Genomic DNA, 26,789 nt, shown 5'->3' on the forward strand with positions numbered 1-26,789 from the left:
AATTCCTGCACTCTGCTCTGGGAAGCTGGGGTAATACAGGCGCAGGCCCAGCCTGGGCTACACAGTAAGACCATGTCAGAAAATCCAAGAAAAGGCTGGAAGATGTTGTAGCAGGTCAAGGAACTTGCTGCACAAGCTGGACAGTGAGTTCAATCCCGGGTCTCATGGTGGAAGGGAGAACTGACTCCTGAAAGCTGTCTGTCCCTCACACGAAGTCAGTCAATCTTTTTTTTTTTTTTTTTTTCTGATTTTTCGAGACAGGGTTTCTCTGTGTAGCTTTGTGCCTGTCCTGGAACTCACTTGGTAGCCCAGGCTGGCCTCGAACTCACAGAGATCTGCCTGCCTCTGCCTCCCGAGTGCTGGGGTTAAAGGCGTGCGCCACCACCGGCCCGGCCAAAGTCAATCAATCTTTAAGTAACACACACATGCACACATGGTTTGTAAACATGCAATCTCCCTGCACCACCATGCCCAGCTATTTGTTTAAGAAAAAAAAAAAAAAATGGTGGCGCACGCTTAACTGCCATGCTCATGTTAGTGTGACGTGAATTTCATGTTGATGGAAGGAAAATGAAATGATGCAGCCCAGGTGCATGGGCAGTCCCTAAGTCGGAGTCACATCGTGGTACCTGTGCTGTACCCATCCTGCAGCTCCATGATGAAGCCGTGGGCGTTGGCCTTCTGTGCCGCCTCCACCACCATCTCGAAGGGCACGGTGGGCAGGCCATAGGAAATGTTGTCTGTGATGGAGCGGGCGAACAGCACGGGCTCCTGGCTCACCAGAGAGATCTGCCGGGGGAGGGGAGAACAAGGTGGCTAGGGGGGTCTGGCCACAAGCCGCCAGCTGTCACTGGCAGCCTGCCCCTAACCCCAGCCGACGCCAGGAGTCTCGGGTCGGAAACCTGATCTGCATGCTGGCCGCTGGCTGCTGGCTGCGCTCAGCTGCCTCTTCCTTCCTAGTAGGGGCCTCGGCACCCAGACCCTCTCCTAGACCTCAGGCCTCCCAGGATGACAGTCTGGAGCCCGCAGATCTTGTTGCTCTGAGCTAAGCCAAGTTCCCCTGACTACAGAGAAGGAGAGGGGAGAAGCGGGGGAGGAAGGCAGCTCTGTGACTTTGCCAGGTGTGGGTGCATGAGACCACAGACCACCTCCCTGGCGGCCTTCCCACTTCCACACACTCCCACCCCTCCCTTTTTTTTTGGGGGGGGGTGGACGACAAGGTCTTACTCTGGCATCCGGGCTAGCCTAGAACTCAGTATGTAGCTCAGGCTGGCCTTGAAATCCTGAGAGCCCTCCTGTCCGAGCCTCTGGAGAGCTGTGATCAGTCTCTAGCATCCACAGCAGACTCTCCTCTCCCTTCTAAGGGACAGCGTGGCCTGTGATCTGGGCTAGGAATCCGATTCACAAAAAGAGCATTAGGGGCTGCTGGGATGGCCCCGTGACCCACATAGAGGAGGAGAACCCACTTCTGCTCCTTGTCCTGATCTCCACATGCATAGCATGATCATGTGTGCACCCCACCCCCAACACACACAACATAAACGCATGGTCATGTGTGCACCCCCCAACACACACAACATAAACGCATGGTCATGTGTGCACCCCCCCAACACACACAACATAAACGCATGGTCATGTGTGCACCCCCCCAACACATACAACATAAACGCACGGTCATGTGTGCACCCCCCAAGCACACACAACATAAACGCATGATCATGTGTGCACCCCCCCCAACACACACAACATAAACACATGGTCATGTGTGCATCCCCCCAACATACAACATAAACAATAGGGAGCATACTGTAATACTGTGAAGTGAATGGCTGAGAACACCCTAGCTGCTCATAAGCTGGGGATTGGTTAAATAGGTGATTGGTGTGGTAATACATATTTTTGTGTTTTTATTTTATTTGTGCCTTTAAATACTGATGCCTTTCCATGAAGACAGGAAATAAATTGGCAAAGAAGTCACTGAACAACCCTGAGCTAGAACTGGAAAGGCAAGATGGAGAACTCTGTGTCTTCATTATGAAATGCACCGAGGGCTGGGGAGGCAGCCCAGTGGTTAGTGAGCTGGCTGCACAGACTGGAGGACCCAAGTTCAGGTCCCCAAGCCCACACTGGTGCTGCGTGGGCACGAAGGCCTCCCCCTAACTCCAGCTTCAGAAGGCAGAGGCCTGATCCCAAGAGCTGGTTAGTGAGACCAGCAGCATCCGTGAGCTCGGGGTCCGACTGAGAGATCCTGCCTCAAAGTACGAGGTCAGAGAGTGAGCTAGGATGATTCTAGGAATCCACAGGCACCCTCACACATGTGCGTGCACACGTACACACATGTGTGCCATACATACAAACATGCATACAAACAGACACAAAAATGAAAAAAGGAAAGAAATCACTACAATATGAAAAAAATCGCTAAAAATCACGGCTGTGGGGTGGCACTTGGCAGTTTTGTGCTTTTGATAATTTAAAAACCGTCAAGTATGGAGACAGCATTCCCCAGAGGAAAGCCAGATGATTAATAGGCATATAAATGAGGCTTGATGTCTTTAGTCATCAGGAAGTGAGGAGCCCACAAAACACTTCCTCCGCACACTCGGCACTCAGCAGAGCTGAGGACTGCTACTGTCTGGGAATCGGAGCCGCTCCCTCCTGCAGCTGTGAGGGGCTGCAGCCCAATGTGTCACATCCTGGGACATCTTCCACCTGCCACCCAGCTCTGCTTACATGCTTAATGCAGGGAGACTTCCCAGCCTGTGGGTCCTGCCACAGAGACTAGAGCTTGGCTCGCTCGCTCAGTGGTATATCACTTATCTAACGTGAGGCCCTGGTTTCCAGCCCTGTTAATGCACACATGTCCATTCGAGCACATTTGTTCACACGAGAGCGTGCGCGTGCACGCACGCGCACACACACACACACACACACACACACACACACACACACACCTGCTGTGAAGGGCTCTCCTGGACAGATGGTACTGTCTAGTACACAGTCTGAACGTCTGTCTATATGTCAGCACTGGATCAACTTTTTCCTTTTCCTTTTTTAAAATTTATTTATAGTTTATGTATGAGTGGTCTGCAGGCCAGAAGAGGGCACCTGATTCCACTACAGATGGTTGTGAGCCACCCTGTGGGTGCTGGGAATGGAACACGGGTCCTCTGGAAGAGCAGCCGGTGCCCTTAACTGCTGAGCCATCTCTCCAGCCCTAACTTTTTCCTTCTTTTAAAGAAAAATTTAAATTACACTTATTTAGTGTGTATGTGCATGTGTGGTATGTGTGCGTGGTATGTGTGCATGTGTGTGTGGTATGTGTGCATGTGTGTGTGGTATGAGTGCATGTGTGTGTGTGGTATGTTCACGTGTGTGTGGTATGTGCATGTGTGTGGTATGTGTGTGGTATGTGTGCATGTGTGTGTGGTATGTGTGCATGTGTGTGTGGTATGTGTGCATGTGTGTGTGGTATGTGTGCATGTGTGTGTGGTATGTGTGCATGTGTGTGTGGTATGTGCACGTGTGTGTGGCATGTGCATGTGTGTGTGGTATGTGTGCATGCGTGTGTGGTATGTGTGCATGCGTGTGTGGTATGTGTGCCCATGTGTGTGGTATGTGTGCATGTGTGTGTGGCATGTGCATGTGTGTGTGGTATGTGTGCATGTGTGTGTGGTATGTGCACGTGTGTGTGGTATGTGTGCATGTGTGTGTGGTATGTGTGCATGCGTGTGTGGTATGTGTGCATGTGTGTGTGGTATGTGTGCCCATGTGTGTGGTATGTGTGCATGTGTGTAGAGCCCCAGACTGATGTCAGGAGTCCTCCGCCATTGCTCTCCCCCTCACTCACAAGGTGCAGCTCTCCACTGAACCCTGGGATGCCCACGGGGCTAGTCTCAACAGCTGGCTTGTTCCGGGGTCCCCGGCCATCTGAGGCTGGAATTACAGGCAGGCTGCCACACCTATTCAACACTTGCATAGCTTCTGGGGATTCAAACTCTGCTCCTCACACTTGTACAGTAACAGCTTTTTGTTGTTGTTTTGAGATAGGGTTTTTCTATGTGGTTCTGACTATCCTGGAACTCACTCTGTAGACCAGGCTGGCTTCGAACTCACAGAGATCTAGCTGGCTCTGCCTCCCGAGTGCTGGGATTAAAGGTGTGCGCCACCACCGCCTGGCTTCCTTGTCCCTTTTATTTAAAAAGCAAAATAGGCCGGGCGGTGGTGGCGCACGCCTTTAATCCCAGCACTTGGGAGGCAGAGTCAGGCGGATCTCTGTGAGTTCGAGGCCAGCCTGGGCTACCAAGTGAGCTCCAGGAAAGGCGCAAAGCTACGCAGAGAAACCCTGTCTCAAAAAAACCAAAAAAAAAAAAAAAAAAAAAAAAAGCAAAATAGTGATCCAAGTCATCTAGCATGACATGTGGGCCTACTCCCACCCCACCCTGATCCGTTGCTACTCTTGTGATGCTCAAAAAATAAAGTAAGCCGGGCGGCGGTGGCGCACACCTTTAGTCACAGCACTTGAGAGGCAGAGGCAGGCGGATCTCTGTGAGTTCTAGCCCAGCCTGGTCTACAAAGTGAGTTTCAGGACAGCCAGGACTACACAGAGAAACCCTGTCTTGAAAAACCAAAAATTAAAAATAATGATAATAATAAAAATAAAAAAATAAAGTAAAATCGAAATGACCCAAACTCCCGCCAGAGCAGAAAGTATGAACAGATGGACAGACAGCGGTTCTAACAGTGACCATCCTCCAGCACTGAAAAATGCAGCACAGCTCAAGGCTCCCTGGGAACTCTCAGGTGGAAGGGCAGACACAAGACAGGCCCTCTGCATCCTCAGGGGATGGGACCCGGATGCGTCAGATCCACAACTCCCGCTGCCCGGGTCTCTTCTCTAAACCCTTGCACAGAGCCCACACACGGCACGCCCCGTGTTCAGTCCCTCTAGATCCTGTGACTCCAAGCACAATGTCCCCACTAGTAAACAGGTGCTGTACTACACTGTGTAGTGACTAAATAATAGCAAGGAAAAAAAGTCAGTCTGGGTGCGGTGACACACACACACGTAGTCCCAGCACTCAGGAGCCTGAGGCAGGAGGATTGCCAAGAGTTTGAAGCTATCCAGGGGTACACAGAAAGACTCTTTCTCAAAAAGCCAAAAGAAGGGCTGGTAATGCTCAGCAGGCAAAGGTGCTTGCTGCCAAGTCTGGTGCCCTGAGTTCCATCTCCAGCACCCACATGGTGGAGGCAGAGACAGAATCGACTCCTGGAAGTTGTCTCGTGCCGGGCGGCGGTGGCGCACGCCTTTAATCCCAGCACTCAGGAGGCAGAGGCAGGCATCTCAACTCTGCATGGCACACATGAACATACACAAACATTAAAAACAAACAAACAAAAAATCCCAAAAGCCATCATACACAGGGAAGAGAAGCCATGATCCTGAAAGCGACTATGATAAAAATTCATTCCATCATAAATAATAATAATTTAGAAAAAGGACATGTGAATAGTGTCAGGAGCAAGAGAGGGTGACGAGGGTGAACATCGCCAAGATATTCCACAAGAAGGACCCACTACATCAAACAAGAAGGAAGTGGAGGCCTGTTTATGCCCCGCACTTCAGTACACAGCTGTCCGCACCTGCAGATGAGGAGCCCACGGGAACAGGAGGGACCGAGAGCACTCTGACTCTGCCTGGAGGAAGCTCAAGCCCAGTGAGGCAGAGCCATGCAGTCTGGGTATGTCCAGAGGCGGTAAAATGAATGCCAATCAAGGAAATGGCTGTCCATGGGTCAGGTGAGGCTTTGCCCCTAGGGGAGGAGAGGGGGGCATGGTGGCTTGTGGAGTGCCAGAATGTTCTAGGTGGTGAGGTCACCCTTCTCTGCTCACGAGGAAGGGAGGGGAGAGGACAGGGCCCGTGGCACTCACCACGCGGTGCAGGTACTTGTGGTCATAGGCGCCGATGGGCTTGCCATCCAGAAGCACGCGGCCACTCTGCAGCGGGTAGAAGTTCTCTAGGATGTTCACACAGGAGCTTTTCCCGCTGCCAGAGGGCCCCACCAGGGCTGTCACCTTGCCTGGGGACAGGCTGAAGGAGACATTCTGCGGGGACACAAGATGGTCAGGTCTCACAGACAGGAGGGGCATCCCCCAGCCCACCCCTGCCCTCTGCCTCAGCTGGGGCTGCTGGCCAGCATCTGAATGGTCTTCTTAGGACATCAGGCCTTGCAGGGGCGGAGGTGATCTTTTTTTCCTGAGGTACTGGGGATTGAACCCAGAGCCTTATGCATGCTAACCAAAGGCTCAACCACTGAGCTCCATCCCTGTGCTGGGGGGCCCAGGGCCGTCTATAACTTACTATGTAGCTCAGGCCAGCCTTGAACTAGTGGCAATCCTCCTGCTGCAGACTCCCAGCAGGTGGAATTGTATAGCCCAGCTCTCCTTTCACTAACTGGCCCAGGGGGCCCTTGAACTTGTGGTCCTCCTGCCCTGGGCCGCTGCTGCGGTAGCTGGAACAATGAGCCCTCGCCCCCAGGACTGGCTCAGAGACTCCTTCACGTTTGCAGTCTCCTGCCTAGAGTGTGTTCTGCAGAGAGCCACCTGCTCGGCTCCCGCTTCCTGGGCAGGTCTTGCTCAAAGGTCACCTCTGAGGAGCAGCCCCGCTTCGCCTCAGCAGAACCCGGATCCATTACCTTGCCGGTACTTCTGAAGGGGTGTGGCATGCAAACTAAGTTTCCATGATACTTAGCAGCCCTTCTCCAGCCCACCAATCAGGCTTCAGTTAAGGGTCCTCAATGGAGCCCAGGGCCTGGCCTTACTCTCCTGGCCACACAACCACGATGCGGGAAGGATGGTTCTGGCAGACCTTGAGTTGCTCTTACCTGCAGGACCTGCGTGTGGGGCCGAGTGCGGTAGGTGAAGGATACATTCTCAAAGTCCACCCGGCCCTCTAGGTGGTCGGGGGCCAAGTTCCCATCATGCACCATGGTCGGCTGCCGGTCAATGAACTCGAACACCTTCTCCGCGGCCCCCACTCCCTGCATCAGGCCACTGTAGACGGAGCCCACGGACTGCAAGGAAGACACACACCCTGGTCCCACTGGCAGCCCGTTCCTGACACCCACCAGTGACAGGCGTGGGGAGTCACGGGACAGAGCTGCAGCTTTGGGGGAGATGCAGGGAACCTCCAGATGCCATCTACAGTGCAGCGGTGATCATGAAGAAACAAAGGAGGTAGGAAAAAGCAATGCCCCTGTGTCTGAGCATTCCGAGCCAGGGCCCGGGGCCAGTCCTGTTGACTCTGCTCCCACCCTGCAGGGATGCAGCGCACCCTGAGGAGGGTTCATGTGGTAAGCATGCAGAGTGGGAATCAAACCTTCTCTTTCTTTCTTTCTTTCTTTCTTTTCTTTTCTTTCTTTTTTTTTTTTTTTTGGTTTTTCAAGACAGGGTTTCTCTGTGTACCTTTGCGCCTTTCCTGGAACTCACTTGGTAGTCCAGGCTGGCCTCGAACTCACAGAGATCCGCCTGGCTCTGCCTCCCGAGTGCTGGGATTAAAGGCATGCGCCACCACCGCCCGGCTTTTTTCTTTCTCTTTTAAGTCAGGGTCTATGTATGCCTGGCTGTCCTGGAACTCGCTATGTAGCTCAGGCTGGCCTCTGCCTCCCAAGTGCTGGGATTAAAGACATGTGCCAGCCTGGCAATTGTTTTTCCAGGGCCTCATGTATGTGGCTGAAGATGATCCCTTGAGACAGGATTTTACAATCTGACCAGGCTGTCCTGAAACTCACAGATCTACCGTCTCTGCTGCTGGGGTTAAAGGTGTGCCCCACCATGTCAAGGCGTCAGGGAGAGGAAGAAAGTCCACAAAGGGATAGTCATGGTGTGGCCAATCTGGGCTCCCCACCTCTGGTGATAGCAGAGAGTCTCCGAGACTGAGTGGATGCCCAAGCTGCCAGCTGTGGATGCCCAAGCTGCCAGCTGTGGATGCTCTGCTCTGCCTCCCACTCAAGCCCAAGGCCCCCGGCCCAACCTCCTGCTTCCACCTCTCCAAGGCCGAGGTAGGGGCCTGCACCAGCAAGCCTCCTTCATTCAGTGCTGGGGGTGGAACCCAGGTCCACACATGCTCAGTAAATACTCTTCTACCAAGGGAGCCACAGTCTCAGCCCTGATTTAATTTTTAAATGGGTCTTAATGAATACTCTATACATTCTCTCTGGCTACAAACACGCCCAATATAAACATGCACCACGGCAGCAGCCCTCTTCACTGAGCGCTTTTAAGCAATGAGGTAGCTTCTCTTAGAGGCATGGAAAATGCAAGTATTTTGCCCACCTCACACAGCAGGAAGGGGGCAGCAGAGTCTGAGCGGAAGATACCTGCCTGCCTCTTGGGTTCAAGCCCTCAGATGCTGTAATAGTGTCCACCTCAGCCCGTGGTGGTGGTGGCGCACGCCTTTAATCCCAGCACTCGGGAGGCAGAGGCAGGTGGATCTCTGTGAGTTCGAGGCCAGCCTGGTCTACAGAGCGAGATCCAGGACAGGCATCAAAACTACACCGAGAAACCCCGTCTTGAAAAACCAAAGTGTCCACCTTGGGGACGTAAGTTAACACCAATAGCACACAGCTTCCGGGAACACACTTGCTATGCCCGTGTGTTCCGTGTTCCAAAGGTAAAGTCATTTGTCCTGGTTCAGAGCTTGTTTCTCTGGCTTTGTTATCCCAGAAGCATCCTATTTGGATTGCTGAGATGGATCTGAACGCAGTCTTGCATGTACCCAGTACTAATCCGAACTGTCTCACCTGCACGCCCTCCCCCCCCGCAGCTGCCCCTCACCTGTCTCACCCTGCGTGCCCCCCTCCCCCGCCGCCCCTCACCTCCATGCAGTCTCCCAGGACAAACTCGTAGATGATGAAGGCGATGAGGTTGCCGCTGCTCATCTGCCCCGAGATGACAAGGTGGCCCCCGTAGTAGAGGATGCTGACCTGGACCACCAGGAGCGTGAGCTACACAGAGGGAGGGGGCTCGGGTTATGTTCCCAGGCCTTAGCCAGCCCAGGGCCCTGCCCTCTGCTCAGTCCCCCCCCCCCCCCCCCCGAGAGTGGGACTAAGGGAACAGGCAAGCAGCTTCTCTTGGAACCCAAGTCACTGGGCTTGGTGACAAGTGTCTTTTCCCACTGAGCCATCTCGCGGGGCGCTGGAAGGCAGCCGGAAACTTCACTGCCCCGTCTGTCACTCACACCCCCGTCCCCAGCAGCCCCTACAAAGGCCCCTAGCTGGAGCAGGCTGTGGGCTTGGCAGCGGAACAAGGCTTTCTTTGTAAGGCCCTGGCTGGCACACACACGGCACCCTCAAGTTCCTCTGCTGGGCTAGGCAGGGCTGTTAGTCTTCATGGCAAAGCGCAGGGATCAGGGAGGTTGATGTGCCACCTAAGGCCACACAGCAGCCAGGCGGAGCAGGACAGCGAGGAGTTTCTGTTCCCTTAACTAGGCTCCTGAAGAAGGGCGGTGTCTTGGGGACCCCCGGCTACGGTCTTTGGGGGCGGGAGGTCTGAGAGGTGAGACAGCCCACAACCATGACGGAAAGAGCTCCGCTGTGGAAGAGCTGGCAGAGGCTGGGCAGCTGGCTGGGCTTGTCCCTTCTCTTCTGCTTGGCTGGCATTTTCAGGGGGCAGTGTCTCAGGTAGTGGCACCCGAACAGTCCTGCCAACTGGCTCCCGGGGCAGAGGCCTCGGAAGGGCACTGTGGTCTTTCCAGGAAGGACTCTCCCGTGCCTTGACACCCACATGTGGGGGCCTGGACTATCGCCCAAGCAGGGGGGGCGCCTCTCTGGATGCCCGTGCCCTCACTCCTGGCATCGGACCCCACATACCCCGCTGGCCCAGACGTAGAACATGTAGGCCGCCGCCTCCTTCCTGTTCAGCTTGTACACCTGCTGCAGCTTGCGAAGGAACACTTCCGCCTCCTCCTCTTCGTTGGCGAAGCTGCGCACCGTCTTCATGGCACTGATGGTCTCCTCGGCCGTGGTGCTGGCTCTGGCCAGGGCGCTCTGGACCTCCTTGGAGAGCCTCTGTGGACAGGAATGGGCAGGACAGCCTCACTACCCTCCTGGACCCACCTCCACCCCACTCTGCCCACCCCAACCCCGTTTCCTTCTGACGGGACAGACTCAAGAGAAGGGACTCCAGTGGGAGCTCTTGGGGTGCAGGCCAACTGTGGTGAGGGCTGGGTGGTCATTATTATTTTTTTTTTAGATTTATGTTTTACATGCATTGGGGTTTTGCCTACATGTATGTCTGTCTGTGTAAGGATGCCAGATCCCCTGGAACTGGAGTTAGATAGTTATGAGCTTCCATGTGGTCGCTGGGAATTGAACCCAAGTCCTCTGGAAGAGCAGCCAATGCTCTTAACCGCTGAGCCATCCCTCCAGCCTCTGGGTGATTCTCAGGTCACCCACAGTGCCTAAAGGAGACTACCGACTACAGTTTGGGGTACATCTTCCAGAAAAGGAACTTCCACACCTGGTCCTGCGCTGGCATAAGAACAGTAGGCCCTGGGCATGGCTCAGGGTTGTACACAACACAAGAAACCCCAAGTACTAAGGGGCAGTGTTTGTTATCAGTATGAACTAGGTGAGGACGTGAGATCCTCCCTACACATGCGTGCTGTGGAACCACCACGGGCCAGAGAATCTGCTCACAGGGTAAGCAGGGCAGCTGGAGGGGAAGCCGCCCTGCTCTGGTCCTGTTCCACAGTAATTAACACAATAGCTGCCCAAGCAGGCCAAGAGTGCCGCCCCACAGGGCAGGATGGGACGGTGCTCCAGCTGGTTCCGTGATCTGAATGCCACACTTGGTCACGGGCTCAGGCAAGGCACCATATCTGGGTGGAACCTGAGTCATGTCTGGTTCTCTTGTATCTTTTTTTTGTTTGTTTTTAAATCTTTAATTATTGTGGTGGAGACATGGACACAAATCTCCTGGTGTGGATGTGGTCAGTTTTATGGGGTTGACTGTGTCCTTCCGCTTTCCTGTGGGTTCTGGGGACTGAACGCGGGTCACCAGGATCGTACAGCAAGTACTTTTACCTCCTGAGCCCTCCAGCCGCCCCAGGCACATCTGGTTGCGGGTGGTGTGTGTGGTGTGTAGGGATGGTAGACCCTAAAGGAATTTCTTCAAGGCTCCACGCACTTGGAAGGTGGGTCCTGAGGTGGGCAGAGACAGAGGCCAGCAAGACTGCAGGAAGGCGGGGGCAGGGAAGGGAACAGGCTCCATCCCAACCTTTTACATTCCCCCCTCAGTGAGGAACTAGTGGAGAATCCATGATCAGGGCTGAGGCGAGGTAGCCTTTGCCAGGGCTGGAGGTTGAAGATGTGTTTACATGGCAGAGAGTTCCAGAACTGGGAACAGAGACCCACCTAGCAGCCACCTGGTGGTTTCTCAGACACACACAGGCACACTCCTACCATAGAGCCTTGGTGTGTGCTGTGTGCCCTCCACTCGGAACACACAGCATTGAGACAGGGTCCACTTTGCTGTGGACAGCCACCCCAACGCTCACAGCTCTGGCTTCGCTTTGCTCTGTAGTGGCGGTGCCCAGGCCTCCGTGCTGGGACTACAGGTGTGAGCCGCCATGCCCGGCTGATACCACGGCTGCTCCGACCTGAGGCCAGTTTTCACTGGACCTGAGCCGCGGAGGCAGGGCCTACTTCACTGCTTCCCAGTGCCCGACCCGGCAGGTGCTCGGGAAACAGCCAACGACCACGTGAAGAAATGAGTGAACACACACTGCCTTTCAAGAGCCCCATCGAGCCCCCGGGGCTCGGGAGGCAGACACAGGCACGGCCCGGGGACCGGATGGCGCCTACCTTGTAGTACTTGCCGTAGATGTTGGACACCATCATGATGATGGGGAAGCCCATGAAGGTGACCAGGGAAAGCTGCCAGGAGAGGCTGAACATGAAGACCACCACGCCTGTGACCTTGACCGTGTTCCTCAGGAAGATGTTGATGTTCTGGGAGACCAGGTCGCTGACCATGGTGGTGTCAGAGGTGAGGCGGGAGATGAGGTCCCCTGGAACACAGGCAGCTCAGCCCTCTGTGGCAAGGGTGCCCAGAGCTGCCAGGGTGGGCACAGGGGGACACTAAGGGGCTTCTGAGATGGAGAATGTGAGTCAGATCTTTCCCACCATGCCTTCTGGGAATGATGGGGGGGCACTTCTGGAAGGCTAGGGAGCCAGCCCAGACCCTAGTACCATTTTTTTTCTTGGTTTTGAGGCCAAGTCTCAAGTAGCCCAGGCTGGCCTTGACAGGACCCCAGGTGTGTGCCACCACACAGGGTTACAGCATCTTGCCTGCCCACGGAGTGGGAACAGCAGCTGCGTGTCAGCTGGGGAAGGGCCGGCTTGGTGCCACACACTCGCCACGGCTAGATTTATTTCTGCCAGTACTCACTGGCAGGAGTGACACCCCACACCCACCTTAGAACTAGCCACCCGAGCTTTAGAGGAACACACAGCAGGTGTCTCACTCCATGTGGGGTACTGGGCCAGGAGCCTGGCAACAGCCATCAGGTGTGGCTACTACAGGGGGGTGGGGGACAGGCCCTGAGGGTGAGGGGTGGGACGGGGCTGAGCTGGGCCAGTGCTTGGGACCATGGTGACTCCTGTTCCTCTCCCTGCCTGGCCTCCTCCCATCACTCAGTCCACGGGAACTGGGCCTCTGCAGACCTCTCAGAGAGCACTGGCCCCTGGGGTTTTCACAAGGCGGTGAGAGGCCTTGCCCACTGCAGAGACCTCAAGTGGCCTGGCCAGGATCCTGGGGTGGCCACCGCTCACCCTAAAACCTCACTTTAGCAGCTTTAGCACCCCAGGGCTCCACCCTGCACTGGCCCACGGGGAAGTCATGCCACTGTTGGGCCCCCGCAAGAAGCTAGCCCACCCTGGACACCCAACGTCCCCAGGAGGGACCAACCTGTGCGGTTCTCGTCAAAGAAGCTTGTCTCCTGCGACACCAGGGAGCGGAAAAGACAGTTCCGGAGGCGAATGTTCAGTCTGGCAAATACGAGGGTGAAAATGCCGCCCCGAATACCTGCGGCCAATGAGCTGATTGCAGATGAGAGACGGTATAGCCGGTGTCCTTCCGGCAGGCGGCAGCCACCCCCCACTGACCCCCCCCCAAAGGAGAGAGGACAGGCCACTCTGTGGGGATGGCGTTGGGGTCTAGACCCCCCCACTCCCCAGTCTGTCCCTCAGCAAGGGTGAGGGACCCAGCGCTGTCAGCAAGCCTCTTCTAGGACAGTGGCGGAAGCTAGCCCTTTGGGCTGCATATTTACAAACCAGGCAGGGAGGGAGGAAGGGCTATCCTCGGGGACGGGAGCCATCTTCAGAGACAAGAGCGTGGCTCGAAGACGTGCCCCGACCAAAGGGTTCAGAGCCCGTTCTCGAGAGGTTGCCATGGCGCTGGGCTGCTCCTGCACCCTCCTGCTCTCCCTCCTGCCCGCCCGCCCCTCCTGTGGCTGCGCTGTGGATGGACGGGGTGGCTACCTGCCAATGGCCAGCAGGCAAACGACAATCACGGCCGTGCTGAACTGGTCCATGCTCTTCTGGATCACAATGCTGTCAATGGCCCGGCCTGTGTAGTAGGGCAGGAAGGTCTCACCTGGGGGAGACAGGGCAGGCTCAGGGGGGGGGCCACAGGTTGTTCACCCAACCCATGGTCTATTCCGCCAGTGCCTGCTCGTCCCTGCAGTGGTTAATCTGTCAACTTGAAGGGGACTGAATCACCATGGAAACAAACCTCTGGGCATGGCTGTGAGGGCGTTTCTAGACAGGGTTAACTGAGGTGGGCTCCAGCATTCCATGGGCTGGGCTCCCTGACTGAATAAAACGGAGAGAAGCAGCCAGCTGGGCACCAGTGTTCATCTCTGCTTCCAGGCTGTGGATGCCGTGTGACCACATCGTGCCTGCGCCATGACGTCCCCACCATGATGAACTGTGCTCCCAACTGTGAGCCAAGTTCAACCCACAGCAGAAAACGAGTACACCTCCCTTCCGAGGAACCACCGTGACACCTCTCCATGGCCTGGGCTGACGTCGATGGCACCTGGGCATCGAGCACACGAAGCCACCTCATCCCCTGCAGAGCAGGGCCTGTCACAGGTCCCGCCGTCACCCATTCCACACAGGCCGTACAGCTCATCATCAGCTGAGAATACCAAAGGTGATTTCACTCCTCTGGGTGTAGAGTCCACCTTCTAGAACCAGGAAGACCTCGCTGTGCTGGTCTCACCCCTCTGGGGGGTGGAGCTCTGTAGCTGGCAGGGTGACTCCTCACCCACAGGCTCCCTGGATCATCACCCAGCTGACTCAGCTGGCCACACAGCAAGGCAGGAGAATGGCTGGGATTCCACCCAAGTTCGTACATGTTAAAGATCATGGACGTAAGAGGGGGTTTTGAGGTGTGTTTCACTCGGAAGCTGGGATGAGCCTTTCAAAGCTCTGCCCTTCCTTTCCTGCTGTTGTCCAGGGGGACACAGTTCCTCTTCTCCCAGGGCACAGCTGCAATTCTCCAATGCACTCATCTTGGATGCAGAAAGCAACTCTCACGACCAAACCTGGCAGCACCTTTGATTTTTAGCACTGGGCATGCTGTGGCCCTGACCACCCAGCCCTCCCAAGCTCCCAGGCTGTCAGATTAATGGTAGTCCGGGAGAGCTAGGACACCTGCCTCAGACAATCTGGAATGCCCTCTCACAAAAATGGCGGATGCAGAAGCATGGCCAACTCAAGGCGGGGTCCCCGATTCCTCTGGGTGTCCTCACTGCAGCTCTTTCCGCAGGCTGAGCCAGGCTTGAGGCTCCACACAGGGTAGGTTCTTACAGAGCTGCATGCACCCTGGCCTTCGTGGGGCTCTGGCGCCCTCTGCTGGATGTAAAGCAGGAGCCTCGAGGCGGCCAACCAGCTCTAGCCAGATGGGGTCTCCTGCCACAGCTGGATTTTACCTGAGCTGCAGCCCTGCCTCAGTTTACCCTCAGGGGGAAAACCGCTGGTGAGCTCTGATGATGATGATGATGATCTGTGTGGTTGTGGGTGTTGGGGTTACACCGCAAACCCTTCTGAGGAATCCGTAAGCATCACGGACACTCCAAGTCTGACGCTGGGCTTCCGAGGTATTTCCCAAATCAGGACTGCTGCCGCCGCTGCCTCAGCAGGTCCCACCCTGCTCCAAGTCACCCATCTTGCCTGGACTGTCTCAGGGGCTGCTCCCCACCTTTGAATTCACTCAGATCTTGGTCCTCTCAACTCAACATGGTCTGTTTACTCCCAACTCACCCAGGGCAAGAGCCAAGGTCTTTGCAATGGCTCATGGCAACCTGTGCAGGAAGGCATGGGACTTCTGCTTTCTCACTCTGCCCCAGCCTCGTTACCAACCAGGTACCTTCTGTTTCACGACCTGTGCACACTGACCCCTCTGCCTAGAACACATCTTACCTCAGACATCTGTTCCTTATCTCCTCCGAGTCCCAAATGTCACCCGGTGTTCTTATGGCTTTGGTATTTTTGTTCCTGCTATTTGTGGAAATGACTTCTCTCCACAGAGGAGGTGACTGGAGCTCACAGCAGTTACATTGCTCATTGCTTGCCCACATTTCTATACAGTTGAGATGCCAAGAAACTCAGTGAAAGAATCCTGGTTGACAGTGCTTGGGAGTTGAGGCAGGAGGATTAGAAGTTGAGGGTCAGCCTCAGTGATATAAGACCCTGTCTCAAATAGCAAAAATAAGCAGGTATGGTATAGCACATGCCTATAATCTCCACTTGGGAGGTGGAAGCAGAGAGATCAGGAGTTCAAGGCCAGCCTGGGTCACATGAGCTCCTGTCTGAACATAACAAAAAAAAAAAACCAAGAGCTAATGAGTTGGGAAAGTGCTTGTCTTGCAAGTATGAAAACCTGAGCTCAGACCCTGGCACCCACATAAACAGCTGAGCATGGTGGCACACGCCTATAACTCCAGTGCGAAGGAGGCAGAGATAGGCTGATCCCGAAGCTCACTGGCCCAGCTGGATGAGTGAGCTCCAGGTTCAGTGAGAGACCCTGCCTCAAAAGGTAAGGTGGAGGCCAGGCGGTGGTGGCACACGCCTTTAATCTCAGCACTCGGGAGGCAGAGCCAGGTGGATCTCTGTGAGTTCGAGGCCAGCCTGGGCTATAGAGCGAGTTCCAGAAAAGGCACCAAAACTACACAGAAAAACCCTGTCTCAAAAAACAAAACAAAACAACAACAACAAAAAAGTAAGGTGGAGGGCAATTGAGGAAGACAGCTAACACCAATTTCTGACTTCCGTGGGCACCACACAGGAGCCACATACACAAAGAAAATAAACTGGAAAGCAAACAGAAAAGAATCCTGGGCTGGCAAGATGGCTCTGTGGGCAAAGCTCTTGCCACCAAGCCTGACAGCCTGAGTCTGATCCCGGGACCTACACGGTGGGAGGAGAGCACTGACTCTCTGAAGTGGTCCTCTGAGCTCCACTTACGGGCATGGCATGTGCTCAACCAGCCCCCCGGCCCAAATAAATAAATATAAATGTGATTAAAAAGAAAAAAAAAAAAGCTGGGCGGCGGTGGCGCATGCCTTTAGTCCCAGCACTCAGGAGGCAGATCTCAGTGAGTTCGAGGCCAGCCTGGTCTACAGTGCAAGTTCTAGGACAGGTACCAAAACTATACACCGTACATCGAAAAACAAACAACAATTAACAACAAAAAAAGCTGGGAGGAGGTGGTGGTGGTGGGCCGGCGGCGGCGGCGGCGGCGGCGGCGGCGGCGGCAGCAGCAGCAGCAGCGGCGGCGCATGCCTTTAATCCCAACACTAGGGAGGCAGAGGCAGGCAGATCTATGAGTTCGAGGCTAGCGTGATCTACAGAATTAGTTCCAGGACAGCAAGAGTGACAGAGAGAAACCCTGTCTTGAAACAACTCCCCTCCCCACCAATCCTTCCAGGACAGCCGGGGCTATGCAAAGAGACCCTGACTCAGAACATTTTGAAAAGAATCTTGACGAAGAGACAGGGTTAATGCCTGGCGTGGTACATGCCTTTAATCTCAGCACTCTGGAGGCAGAGGCAGGTAGATCTCTATCTCTGTGAGGCCAGCCTGGTCTACAGAGAGAGTTCTAGGACAGCCAGGGTTATACAGTGAGAATCTGTCTTGAAAAGCTAAAACAGAGAGGCAGCGGGCATACACTGAAACACGTGCCCCCTTGGTGGCTTTTCTGAGTTTAGGTCATGAGGGGACTGAACAGGGCCTGCACAGATGAACGCTGTGGACGGAGAGAGACTCCTGTTCCTGGCACCTCACATTTTCTGCACCCATGCCACGTGCCCTGCTTGTCCCACTTAGCCTTACAGCCACCTCATCCCATTGCAGGGCGAGAAACTGAGGCTTGACTTGCCCAGAATCAGCACTGCCGCGGCCTGACTCAGAATGAGCCCTTGGCCTGATGTAACCCTGAAGGGCTGCCAGAACTCAGTGGCTCTGGAGGACAGCTGTCCCCCCTGGGCACGCCACAGGTCCACCAGAGACATAGGGACAAGGTCGTGGAGTGACCTTGGTGCCAGCGATCAGGACCTGGGATGAGTCAGACATGGCAATATCACCAACACAGCGGCTGAAGTGCACACAAAGGCCAGTCAGGAGAATCCAAGATGGCTGTCTAAATGAGCGCCGGGGCTTTGACGCAAGCGCAGAAGGGTGAAATGGACAGGGGCAGCCTGGCACTCAGTCACTCAAGGTCAGTGTGCTCCCCACGTGCTAGGATCTGTCTGGGGCATTTTATCTTGGCTCACTGGACCCACTCCCTGTCCCCCAACACCAGAGGACTGCATGGTTTGAATTTTACACCCCCCCAAAGCTCGTATAATGGAGGATCCCCCTACCGGGGACATGGTGCAAACTTTAGGAGGCCAGGCCTAGTCTGTGGGTGTGCGTCCTCTTCACCCTTCCTCTCTCTCCCCTTCATCTGTCTCTCTTCCTGGCCACCATGAGGTGATGGCGCTCACTACACTCTTGCCGGGATATTCTGTCTCACTGTATACAGACCCCAAGCCCAGCCAGCCCGACAACCACAGCTGGAACCCGACTCCAGGAACCAAACTAACCTTTCTTCCTTCTCGGCTGTGGCCTGGGAATTTGTCACAGCAACACACAGCTGGTTAATATGGGGACTGTAACCCCTACTTTACAGACAGAGATGGATATTAGGCGGAGAGGCTGAGCACCTGCCTAATATCCCACAGACACTAAGGGGAAGGAATTGAGAGGGTAGCGGGGTGGGGTTGGGAGGTTGAGCGTGGAGGAGAAGGAGAATTCTTTTTTTTTTTATTAGATAGAAGGATTTATTGCGGAGATAAACAATAAACAGATAGAAAATAAAGGATAGCCTCGAGAGGGCCTGGAACCTATTCCAACGGGCCCTGACTGTCTCTGGCCCAGGGTTTTTATAGAGACGCCAAGGGGTGGAGCAAAAGACCTCCTCCCCCAGCACAGCCGAGTGCAGACCATCTCAGACCCCTGCACTCAGGCCCGTGGTCCTGATCATCCTCTATGCGGACCTGCTGGGTAAAGCCACGAGGAACCCGAGAAGGTCCCCCGAGAAGGAGAATTCTTTGAGAATACTCTGGCTTTGTTACTGCCCCCAGGGTCTGTCCCTCTGAATCCCTGGGCACCCACCGTGATGTGCCAAGCCCTGTGCTTGCCATTCCCCAGAAGAGGGAAGTAAGGTTCAGAAAGCTTGAGAGATCTACCCCAGGTCCCACAGCTCAGGGAGACTCCAGGCCCTGCCAATGGGAGGAGCCACGGAGTCTGAACCTTGCAGTCCCACCTTCCTGCCCACGCTCTGGGAGAGGACCAGACCAAAGCACCAGACAGTTCCCTTTCAAGTCAAGACACACCTCACCCTTCAGCTCCATCCAGTCACATGAGGCAAGTTCCTACAACAGGAGACAGATGAAAACAAGAAATCTATGCTACAGCCGCCACTCGGTGGAATTCTATGGAGCTGAAGAAAATAGTGAAGTCCTGTTGGGGATGTCTAGAAGCCATTAAGTGGGAAAAAAAACCAAAAAACACAAAACGCCCAACCAAAGAGAGTAGTGTAGCCCACATGCTGTGAGCGATGTTGGGAAACACCGAAAACATAAAAGAGAGGACCAGGACTTGGGGAGATGCTCCCCATTGCCAAAGCTGGTCAAGGCAGCATATAGTAATAATAATAATAGTAATAATAGTAATAATAATAATCCCACTGCTGGGGAGGAGGAGACATGAGGATCCCGGGGTGATGCCAGTTCCTCTAGCCAATCACTGAACTCCAGGTTCAGTGAGGGACCCTGTCTCAAAACTAAGACGGAGGGCTACTGAGGCTGATACTTGGTTGACCTCTGGCCTCTCTGTCCACACGAGAACAGTTACACATGCATATACGCATGGGATGGGGGGATAAACGGGTCTCCCGGCCACATGGAAGTCTCTACAGCCTCTGTGGTTAGCCATGGGCAAGACAATGAAGGCCATTGGGTAGAATCAGGTGAGCACAAACTGCACAGCTTTCGCCTTTCCATAGCTTCTCTGCTTTGGTTTTTTTGTTTTTGTTTTTGAGACAGGGTTTCCCTGTGTTTGTAGTCCTGGCTGTCCTGGAACTCACTCTGTAGACCAGGCTGGCCTCGAACTCACAGAGATCCACCTGCCTCTGCCTCCCGAGTGCTGGGATTAAAGGTGTGCGCCATCCCCACCCAGCTGTTTTGATTTGTTGTTTGTTCGTTTTTATGGCTGGTTTTTGTTTTGTTTTCTTCTTTTCTTTGTATTTTTGAGACAGGCTCCTACTATTTCCCCAGGCTGGCCACAAACTCTCAACAATCCTCCTGCCTCAGCCTGTCAAGTGCTGAGATGACTGGTAAGACACCATACCCATTCTTCCAGGGCTCAGGGAGATGTGAACAACCTAAGCAAACAGCTACACGTTTGAGCGCGGAGAAAAAGAGGTTGCTGAGCAGCCTGAGCTGCGTCCTTGGAGACCAAGGCCCAGGGTGTGCCGGACCCAGGACCCCACTTACCCAGAGCTGCTACAATGAGGAAGAAGGAGGCAGCTACTAGGAAGGCCACATCAGGCTTGGTGTAGGACAGCAGCTTCTGCAGTGTGGCCCCCGATGCCTGCTCAGCAGGGGCCCCACCCTCCCCGTGGAAGCCTTCTGTCCCCGGCTCCAGGGCCTCGGCATCGGGCCGCACGGTAGCTAGCAGCCCCCACAACAGAAAGGAGGCGCCCAGCGAGATGTAGGTCCACACGAAGAGCGCCCAGAACCAGGGGTCCCGAATGGGCCTGCGCACCTCTGAGAAGAGCAGCAGTTTGGCCATGGCATAGATGCCCACAAAGAGGCACACGAGGGTAATGACGAGCCACGAGGCCCGCAGGCGCCTTGGCCCCAGGGCGCTGTTCTTGGCCACGCCGATGGTGGCCCCCAGCAGCAGGCAGCTGCGATACAGGCAGGCAGCCCAGAGGTCCAGCACCGAGTCGAAGATGTTGAAGTGTCGGATGTCCTCCAGCAGGCTGCGGTCCAGGTGGCTGAAGGCATAGATGGCCGTGGTCACGCCGACGTCCATGCTCACGAAGGCCAGCGTCACTACCACGGCCTTCCACAGCCGCATCCTGCCGGCCGGTCGGTCGCGGGCGGGGGATGGGGCAGGCTGCAGCTCACCGAGGCAAGGCCATCATGGACCGCTGGGCAGGCCACACCTGCGAGGAAACGCAAAGATCAGGGCAAGGGGTGTGGGTGTGCTCCCAGGGCCGCGGGACCCCGAGTCAGTCCGATGACCAGTGATTTGCGGGAGTGTTGGAAGTTCTTCTCACGCCAAGAATGCTCGTTCAGTATCTGCTGTGCAACTACCTGTGTTCTTTGCGTTTGGGATTTAGCAATGGGCACAAACTGAGCCAGGTGGGGTGGCTCCGGTCCATAATCCCTATAAACTCCACTCCACAAACCGGGGCAGGGAGACCGGACTGAGTGTGTTTAAGGATAGCCTGGACCTACAGCGACACACACCCTCATTTAAAGAGCAAAACAGAAAAGCGGGTCTAGGGACAGGGCTCAGTGGGTGAAGCACCCGCTGTGGGAGTGTGGGGACCTGAGTTAAAGGCCCTGGACCCACAAAAGCCAGACACAGAGGCACTCTTCTGTGAGTCTCAGGATGGGGTGGGGAGGTGTGACAGGTGGGTCCCTGGAGCTTATTGACCAGCCAGAATCGATGAGCTGGTTCAGCAAAGAGACCCTGTCTCGGAACACAAGGTGGAGGGCTAGAGAAATAACTCACTATTTTTTTAAATTGATTTTTAAAAATATTTATTTATTCTTATTTTATGTATATTGATATTTTGCCTGTGTGAGGGTGTCAGATCTTGGAGTTACAGACAGTTGTGAGCTGCCATGTGGGTGCTGGGGATTGAACCTGGGTCCTCTGGAAGAGCAGTCAGAGCTCTTAACCATTGAGCCATCTCTCCAGCCCCGTGACTATTAAAGCAGTTGTTAATGGTTGCTCTTGCAGAGGCCCCAGCACCCCCACATCAGGTGGCTCACAACCACCTGTATCTCCAGCTCCATGGGGTCGTATCCCTTCTGGACTCCCAGGCTCCTGCATGCATGGAGTGCACATAAACTCATGCAGGTATTAATAAAAATAATAATTTTTTTCAAAAGGTGCAGAGCAATGGAGAAAGACACTGGACATTAACCTTGGAGGCACACATGCATGTGCACGCACACACCACCACCATCACCACCACCACCAGACAACCAAGAGAAACACAAAAAACAATGAAGATAAATCACAAAGATCCCGCCCCTATGAAAACGGCCTGCCAGTATGGGAGGGACATTAAAAAGGGACTGACAGGGCTGAAGAAATGGTCCAGTGGTTAAGGACACTGGCTGCTCTTCCAGGGGACCAAGCTTTGATTTCCACCACCCACATAGTAACTCCATCCTCCTGTGGCTTCTGTGGACACTGAATGCACATGGTCCACACACATACATGTCGGCAAAATACCCATACACATAAAATCAATAAATCTTCAATAAAACAAAAGAAGTGACCGGGTGCTGCATGATAATACGGCCCGTGACAGAGAAAGAAGTGTAAACAGGGCGGTGACATTTGAGCAAGACTCAGGAGAGGTGAGGGAGCCAGGCTTGGTGGCACAGGCTGGTAATTCTTGCTACTGGGAAGCTGAGGCAGGAGGGTTGCAAGTCCAGGGCCAGCCTGGGCAACTTTGTGAGACCCAGTGTCAAAATTTAAGAGTGGGAAGAGAGTTAGGATCAAGTCAAGGATAGAGTGCTTGCCTATGTGTGAGACTCTGGGTTTAACATCTAGTATACACACACACACACACACACACACACACACACACACACACACACACACGGGAAGCAATCTGCCCCAAGGATATATGGCGGAAAGCACTTTGGACAGGTGGAACAGAAGGCCAGAGCCCCGAGGCAAGAGTGTACCCCTTGTAGGTGAAGGCCAGGGGGACTCAGACGGCAGGGGTGGGGGTAGTAAGGATCACCGGGAGGACTTGGTCACCACCGAGAGGGTGAAGCTGAGTGGCGACTACAGTCTTGGTCATTCCGTTTGCACAAGGCGGTGGTGGAATGCAGTGTGTGAGTATCAGGCCCGGTACAGCTGGCACACACTAACGGCTGCTGATAGCAGCTGCACATACTGTACCCCGACTCGCCTTTCGCTCTCAGGTTCCACGGCAACCCAGAGACCTCTGTGTCGGCTTGCAAGTTTCCCGAGTGTTTACATCCAGCCTAGGCTGGCCCTCACTCCTAGCCTAGACCCCCTTGTCTTTTTCTGGATTTTGCTCTTCACGCCCCTGAGGCCTGGGAGGGCCCAGAACTTCAGGGACTCAAGGGTGTGGGTCTTGTGGCCTCGGGTGTTTGTGTAGGGTAGGTTTAGGACAGGCAGGGGGGCGACTCCGAGCACTGCCTCCTGATCAGATCTTCCTGAGACGGGGCAACGCTCTGAGCCCTGTGTGGAGGTGGGGGCCCTGAGTGGCAGGAGAGCCAACCTGAAGGGTACCCTTTCTCCACAGGTCTGGTGGCCACACCATGGGGACGACGGACTTGGAGTTGCAGAGTGAGCTAACCTTATACACGAGGCCAGTTTCTCTCATTTACAGCTGGGGAAACTGAGGCACAGGGAGACAGTCACCTGCTCCAGTCACTCAGTCAGCATGGGCCCCAAACAAGCCAGGGCAGGAGCCCCTGTTGCGAAGGATCCCGGCACCAGGGCCCTCCGCTTGTGTGCACTGCACGCCTGCCATACAGTAGGCATCTAATAATTGCACCGTGTGCTTATTGGACGAGCCAAGGCCTACGACCCCTGCTTTGCATGCCTTGCATTATCCTCAGGATGACTTTGGGAGGTTTGCACTGTCATGGTCTCCATGGAGCAGACTGAGACAACGAGGCCCAGAGAAGGCAAGGATTTGCCCGAGATCACACAGCTGCTAGACAGCAAAGCAGTAGTTTCTGGACGCAACCGACAGGAACGGGGTGTGTTCCTTTAAGGAAAACAGGCGACATCGCTTGGGGGCTCAGGCAAGAAGCGGAGGTGGCAGGAGAGCCGGCATCCTCATAGGCACATGGGCAAGGCACTGCTCTAAGTGATCTTCATACATTGATGCCATGAAATATAGTCTAATTTTAGTTGAGACACCTGAAGCACAGAGAGGTCAAGTGACCTGCCTCAGGTCACACAGCTAGATAGAGCTCCAAAAATCTGTGCTCCACGCCTCTGTCCCGGATGACAGTCTCCTCTAGATGGATGTGCCCCCTGATGCCGCTACGGGGTGTGTGTGCCTGAGATGCAGAGAGGGCATGGAGGGTGACAGGTCCCAAGCCTCCTTTTTTTTTTTTTTTTTTTTTTGTCATCCCAGCAGTGCCAGGCAGAATTGAGCGTGTGTCCGAGCTACGGCTTGATTAGTCAGCATCTGCCTTTTCTAAGGGAGCCAGGGCCAAGTGGGGTCAGGGCGGAGAGAAGGGATGAGGCAGACAGGAACCCTTGCCCGGGCCTTCCTCCATCCTGCCGGGTCCGAGCCTGCCAACGCAGCTCTTGGGCTCAGTCTGCTGCAATGCAGACGCCTCGGGGAGCGTGAGTGGGTGAGCTCTACTCGGAGCCCAAGAAGGGAAGCTCCTGGCCCGGCGCCACCCCAGGCTTCCTGCCAAGGCAGCGCTGGCTTCGCCAGGCCTGCCAGGCACCCAGCTGCTGCTTTCTCGGGGTGAGCCCCAGGGGTCCCTGGCCCCTAGGAAGAGGCCAGGGGTGAGACAGAAGACCGGCCAGAGATGGGCGGCTAGCCTGAAGCCCAGAAGCTAGCTAGCACCCCCACCTCCGGCTGTCAGCCTCTGGAGAGTCCTCCCCGACACCCCAACAGCCCAAGTAGCCGGCTGCCCACCTAGGAGCCCCATGTGCCCGTGTCCACGGGGAAGAACATTCCAGATGTTAACCCCACGGGCTAGCTGAAGCACTTTGGCAGGTGCTTCAAAAATGAAGCCTGGGAAAGGAAGAGGCGGAGGTTGATAGGGGTCTTCCGAGGCAAAGCACCCATGGTACCTAGGTACCCTGCGTCTCGGGAGCTGCATCCATCCACTCCAAGCTCCCGGGGAGCAGAATCCAACTCAGGGCAGAGCAGGGGATAGCCCTGGGGTGGGGGCGAGGTGGCAGCTCACTGTGCTGTTAAATCATCTTTTACAGAGCAGAATGAAGTGGAGAAGGACCACAATCAGACTGTAAAGGCTGGAAACTGAGGACAGGGAGGCTGCTGCTGGGGACCACATGCCTATCCTCCATCGACCCGGACTCTGAGGACGCACAGCTAGGTAGAACTGGAGGGCAAAACTGTGGGCACACAGGTGATGTGCATGGCCCAAGAGACAAGGGCAAGATGGTGGCCAGAGGCAGAGCAGGCCTTGCTGGGGAGCCAGGAAGGGTCCCGGGAAGACAGGGCATGGCACAGAACTGGCAAGTGACCCCAGCCCCAGAGGGCTGTGTTTTGCTTTGGTGCTGAGGGTAGGTAGGACTCAGGTCCTCACCGAGCTACATCCCAAGCACAGGGGATCTTGGAGGAGGCTTTTTCTTTCCAGTAGAGGAGATCGCCTCCAGCTGCCAGTGTAGAGGAGGGTAGTCAGGAGCAGCCAGGAGAGAACTAACTATCATTCCAATCACAATCGCTATCCCTCTTGGGTTTTCCCTGGTGCCTGAACCTCCCAGCTCTGTGACCCAATGCCCTGGGAGGCTCACAGTCACCCAGCCCATCACAGCTCGAGGGAAGCCCAGACTTTACCCTCCGCTGGAGGAGGAGGAGGAGGAAAGGCGCTCCCAGTCTCATTAGGAACGGCAGGGAAAGGTCCTGCCTCAGGTGGCTCCCGTTCACCCCGCACTCTGAAAGGCTTGTCACCCCGCCGAGGGCCCAGCCCCAGGGAGGCCCGCCCGTCGCTGCTCTCGGGGTACTGACTGCCCTAGTTGCTCTGGGGGGTCTCTGGAGAACGGGACACACCCAGGCTGGGTCCACATGGCTCCATCCTGACTCCCGCCCGTCCTTGCTGGACGCCCCCCACCACCACCACATCCCCCCCTGCTGTGGCTGGCGGGCACTCCGTCGGGCGATGCCAGGTGGCCTCGGGGAACCTGGCTGGCAAACCAAGGAGCTTCTGACACCTGTCCCCACGCCGTCTGCGGCAGGGGCATGGAGGCCACCCCTTCTCCAGGGGGGTGGGGCGGAGGAGGGCAGGGAGGCGTCAGCCACGCTCGCTCGCTCGCTCGCAGCGATCTCAGTTAACGCAGGCCGGCGAGGGGGAGCCCCTGGGAACCGCACAGGCCCGCTCGCCGGCAGGGAAGGCTCGGCCCAGGCCGGGCCTGGCGCTCGCAGCCCTTCAGAGGTCGCCACCGGCTCCACGCCGGGCCGCGGGCCTCCAAGGGGTCTCCTCTAAACGCTCTTCACAGGGAACCTACCACAGACAGCGTCGCAGAAGGGTCAAAAAACAGCCCGGTTCCCGCGGCGGGCGAGCGCCGCGGAGCTGCGGACGGCCCTTACCTGCTACCAGGTGAACCGTGGGAAAGGGGACGCGCCGTGGCCAGGACACAGGATCCCGCCTCTCACCGAGCCCGCGCCGCGCAGCGGTCCGCTCCGCACGCCGGCCGCCGAAGGCGCTGCGCAGCGACAAGGTCGGAGCCCAGCCCCGCCGCCCGCGGACGGGCGGGCGGGCGGCGCCGGGGGGGGGGCGGAGTCTCAGAGAACTGGGCGGGACATCCTGGGGGTGGGGTGGGGCCTCTGAGACAGCAGCCGGCGAGGCCTCCCCGGGTGGGCGGGGCCTCAAGGAAAGTGGGAGGGACATCCTGGGCAGGGCGGGGCCTCGGGGGAGTGGAGCGAGGGGAGGCCTCAGAAAGGACAGGGCCGGGGCGGAGTCTCCAGAAGAGGGCGGGACCTCCGAGGAAAGGGGCGGGAAGAGCCCGCCCAGTGGAGGGCGGAGCCCCAGGGGAAGTGGGCGGGACCTCCTGAGGATGGGGACGGAACCTTCAGGATGGGGCGGAGCTTTCGGGGCAAGATGCTGGCGGACCCTCCTGGTGGAGGTGGAGTCTCAGGGGAAGTAGGCGGGCCGCCCGAGGTGGGTGGGACTTTAGAGGAAGTGGGCGGGTCACCCTGGGAGGCTGGAGTGGGCGGGTCCTCTGCCATGGGGTGGGGCT

General features: G+C 55.8%; 1 protein-coding gene across 1 annotated transcript in view; it reads right to left on the bottom strand.

Annotated features, from left to right (window-relative positions):
• Abcb9 (ATP binding cassette subfamily B member 9) overlaps positions 1-26,225 on the bottom strand; it is a 38,952-nt gene extending 12,727 nt beyond the window's left edge. Inside the window, 10 exon segments of the mRNA XM_028885824.2 lie at positions 630-789; positions 5,932-6,105; positions 6,885-7,073; positions 8,877-9,005; positions 9,870-10,067; positions 11,865-12,070; positions 12,970-13,100; positions 13,542-13,656; positions 20,105-20,781; positions 26,140-26,225. Of these exon segments, the coding sequence (XP_028741657.1) occupies positions 630-789; positions 5,932-6,105; positions 6,885-7,073; positions 8,877-9,005; positions 9,870-10,067; positions 11,865-12,070; positions 12,970-13,100; positions 13,542-13,656; positions 20,105-20,693 (1,891 nt within the window). The 5' untranslated portion in view covers positions 20,694-20,781; positions 26,140-26,225.
• Between the last annotated feature and the right edge of the window lie 564 nt (positions 26,226-26,789).

The sequence above is a fragment of the Peromyscus leucopus genome, chromosome 23 (assembly GCF_004664715.2).
Source record: "Peromyscus leucopus breed LL Stock chromosome 23, UCI_PerLeu_2.1, whole genome shotgun sequence".
In the NCBI taxonomy this organism is placed as follows: Eukaryota; Metazoa; Chordata; class Mammalia; order Rodentia; family Cricetidae; genus Peromyscus; species Peromyscus leucopus.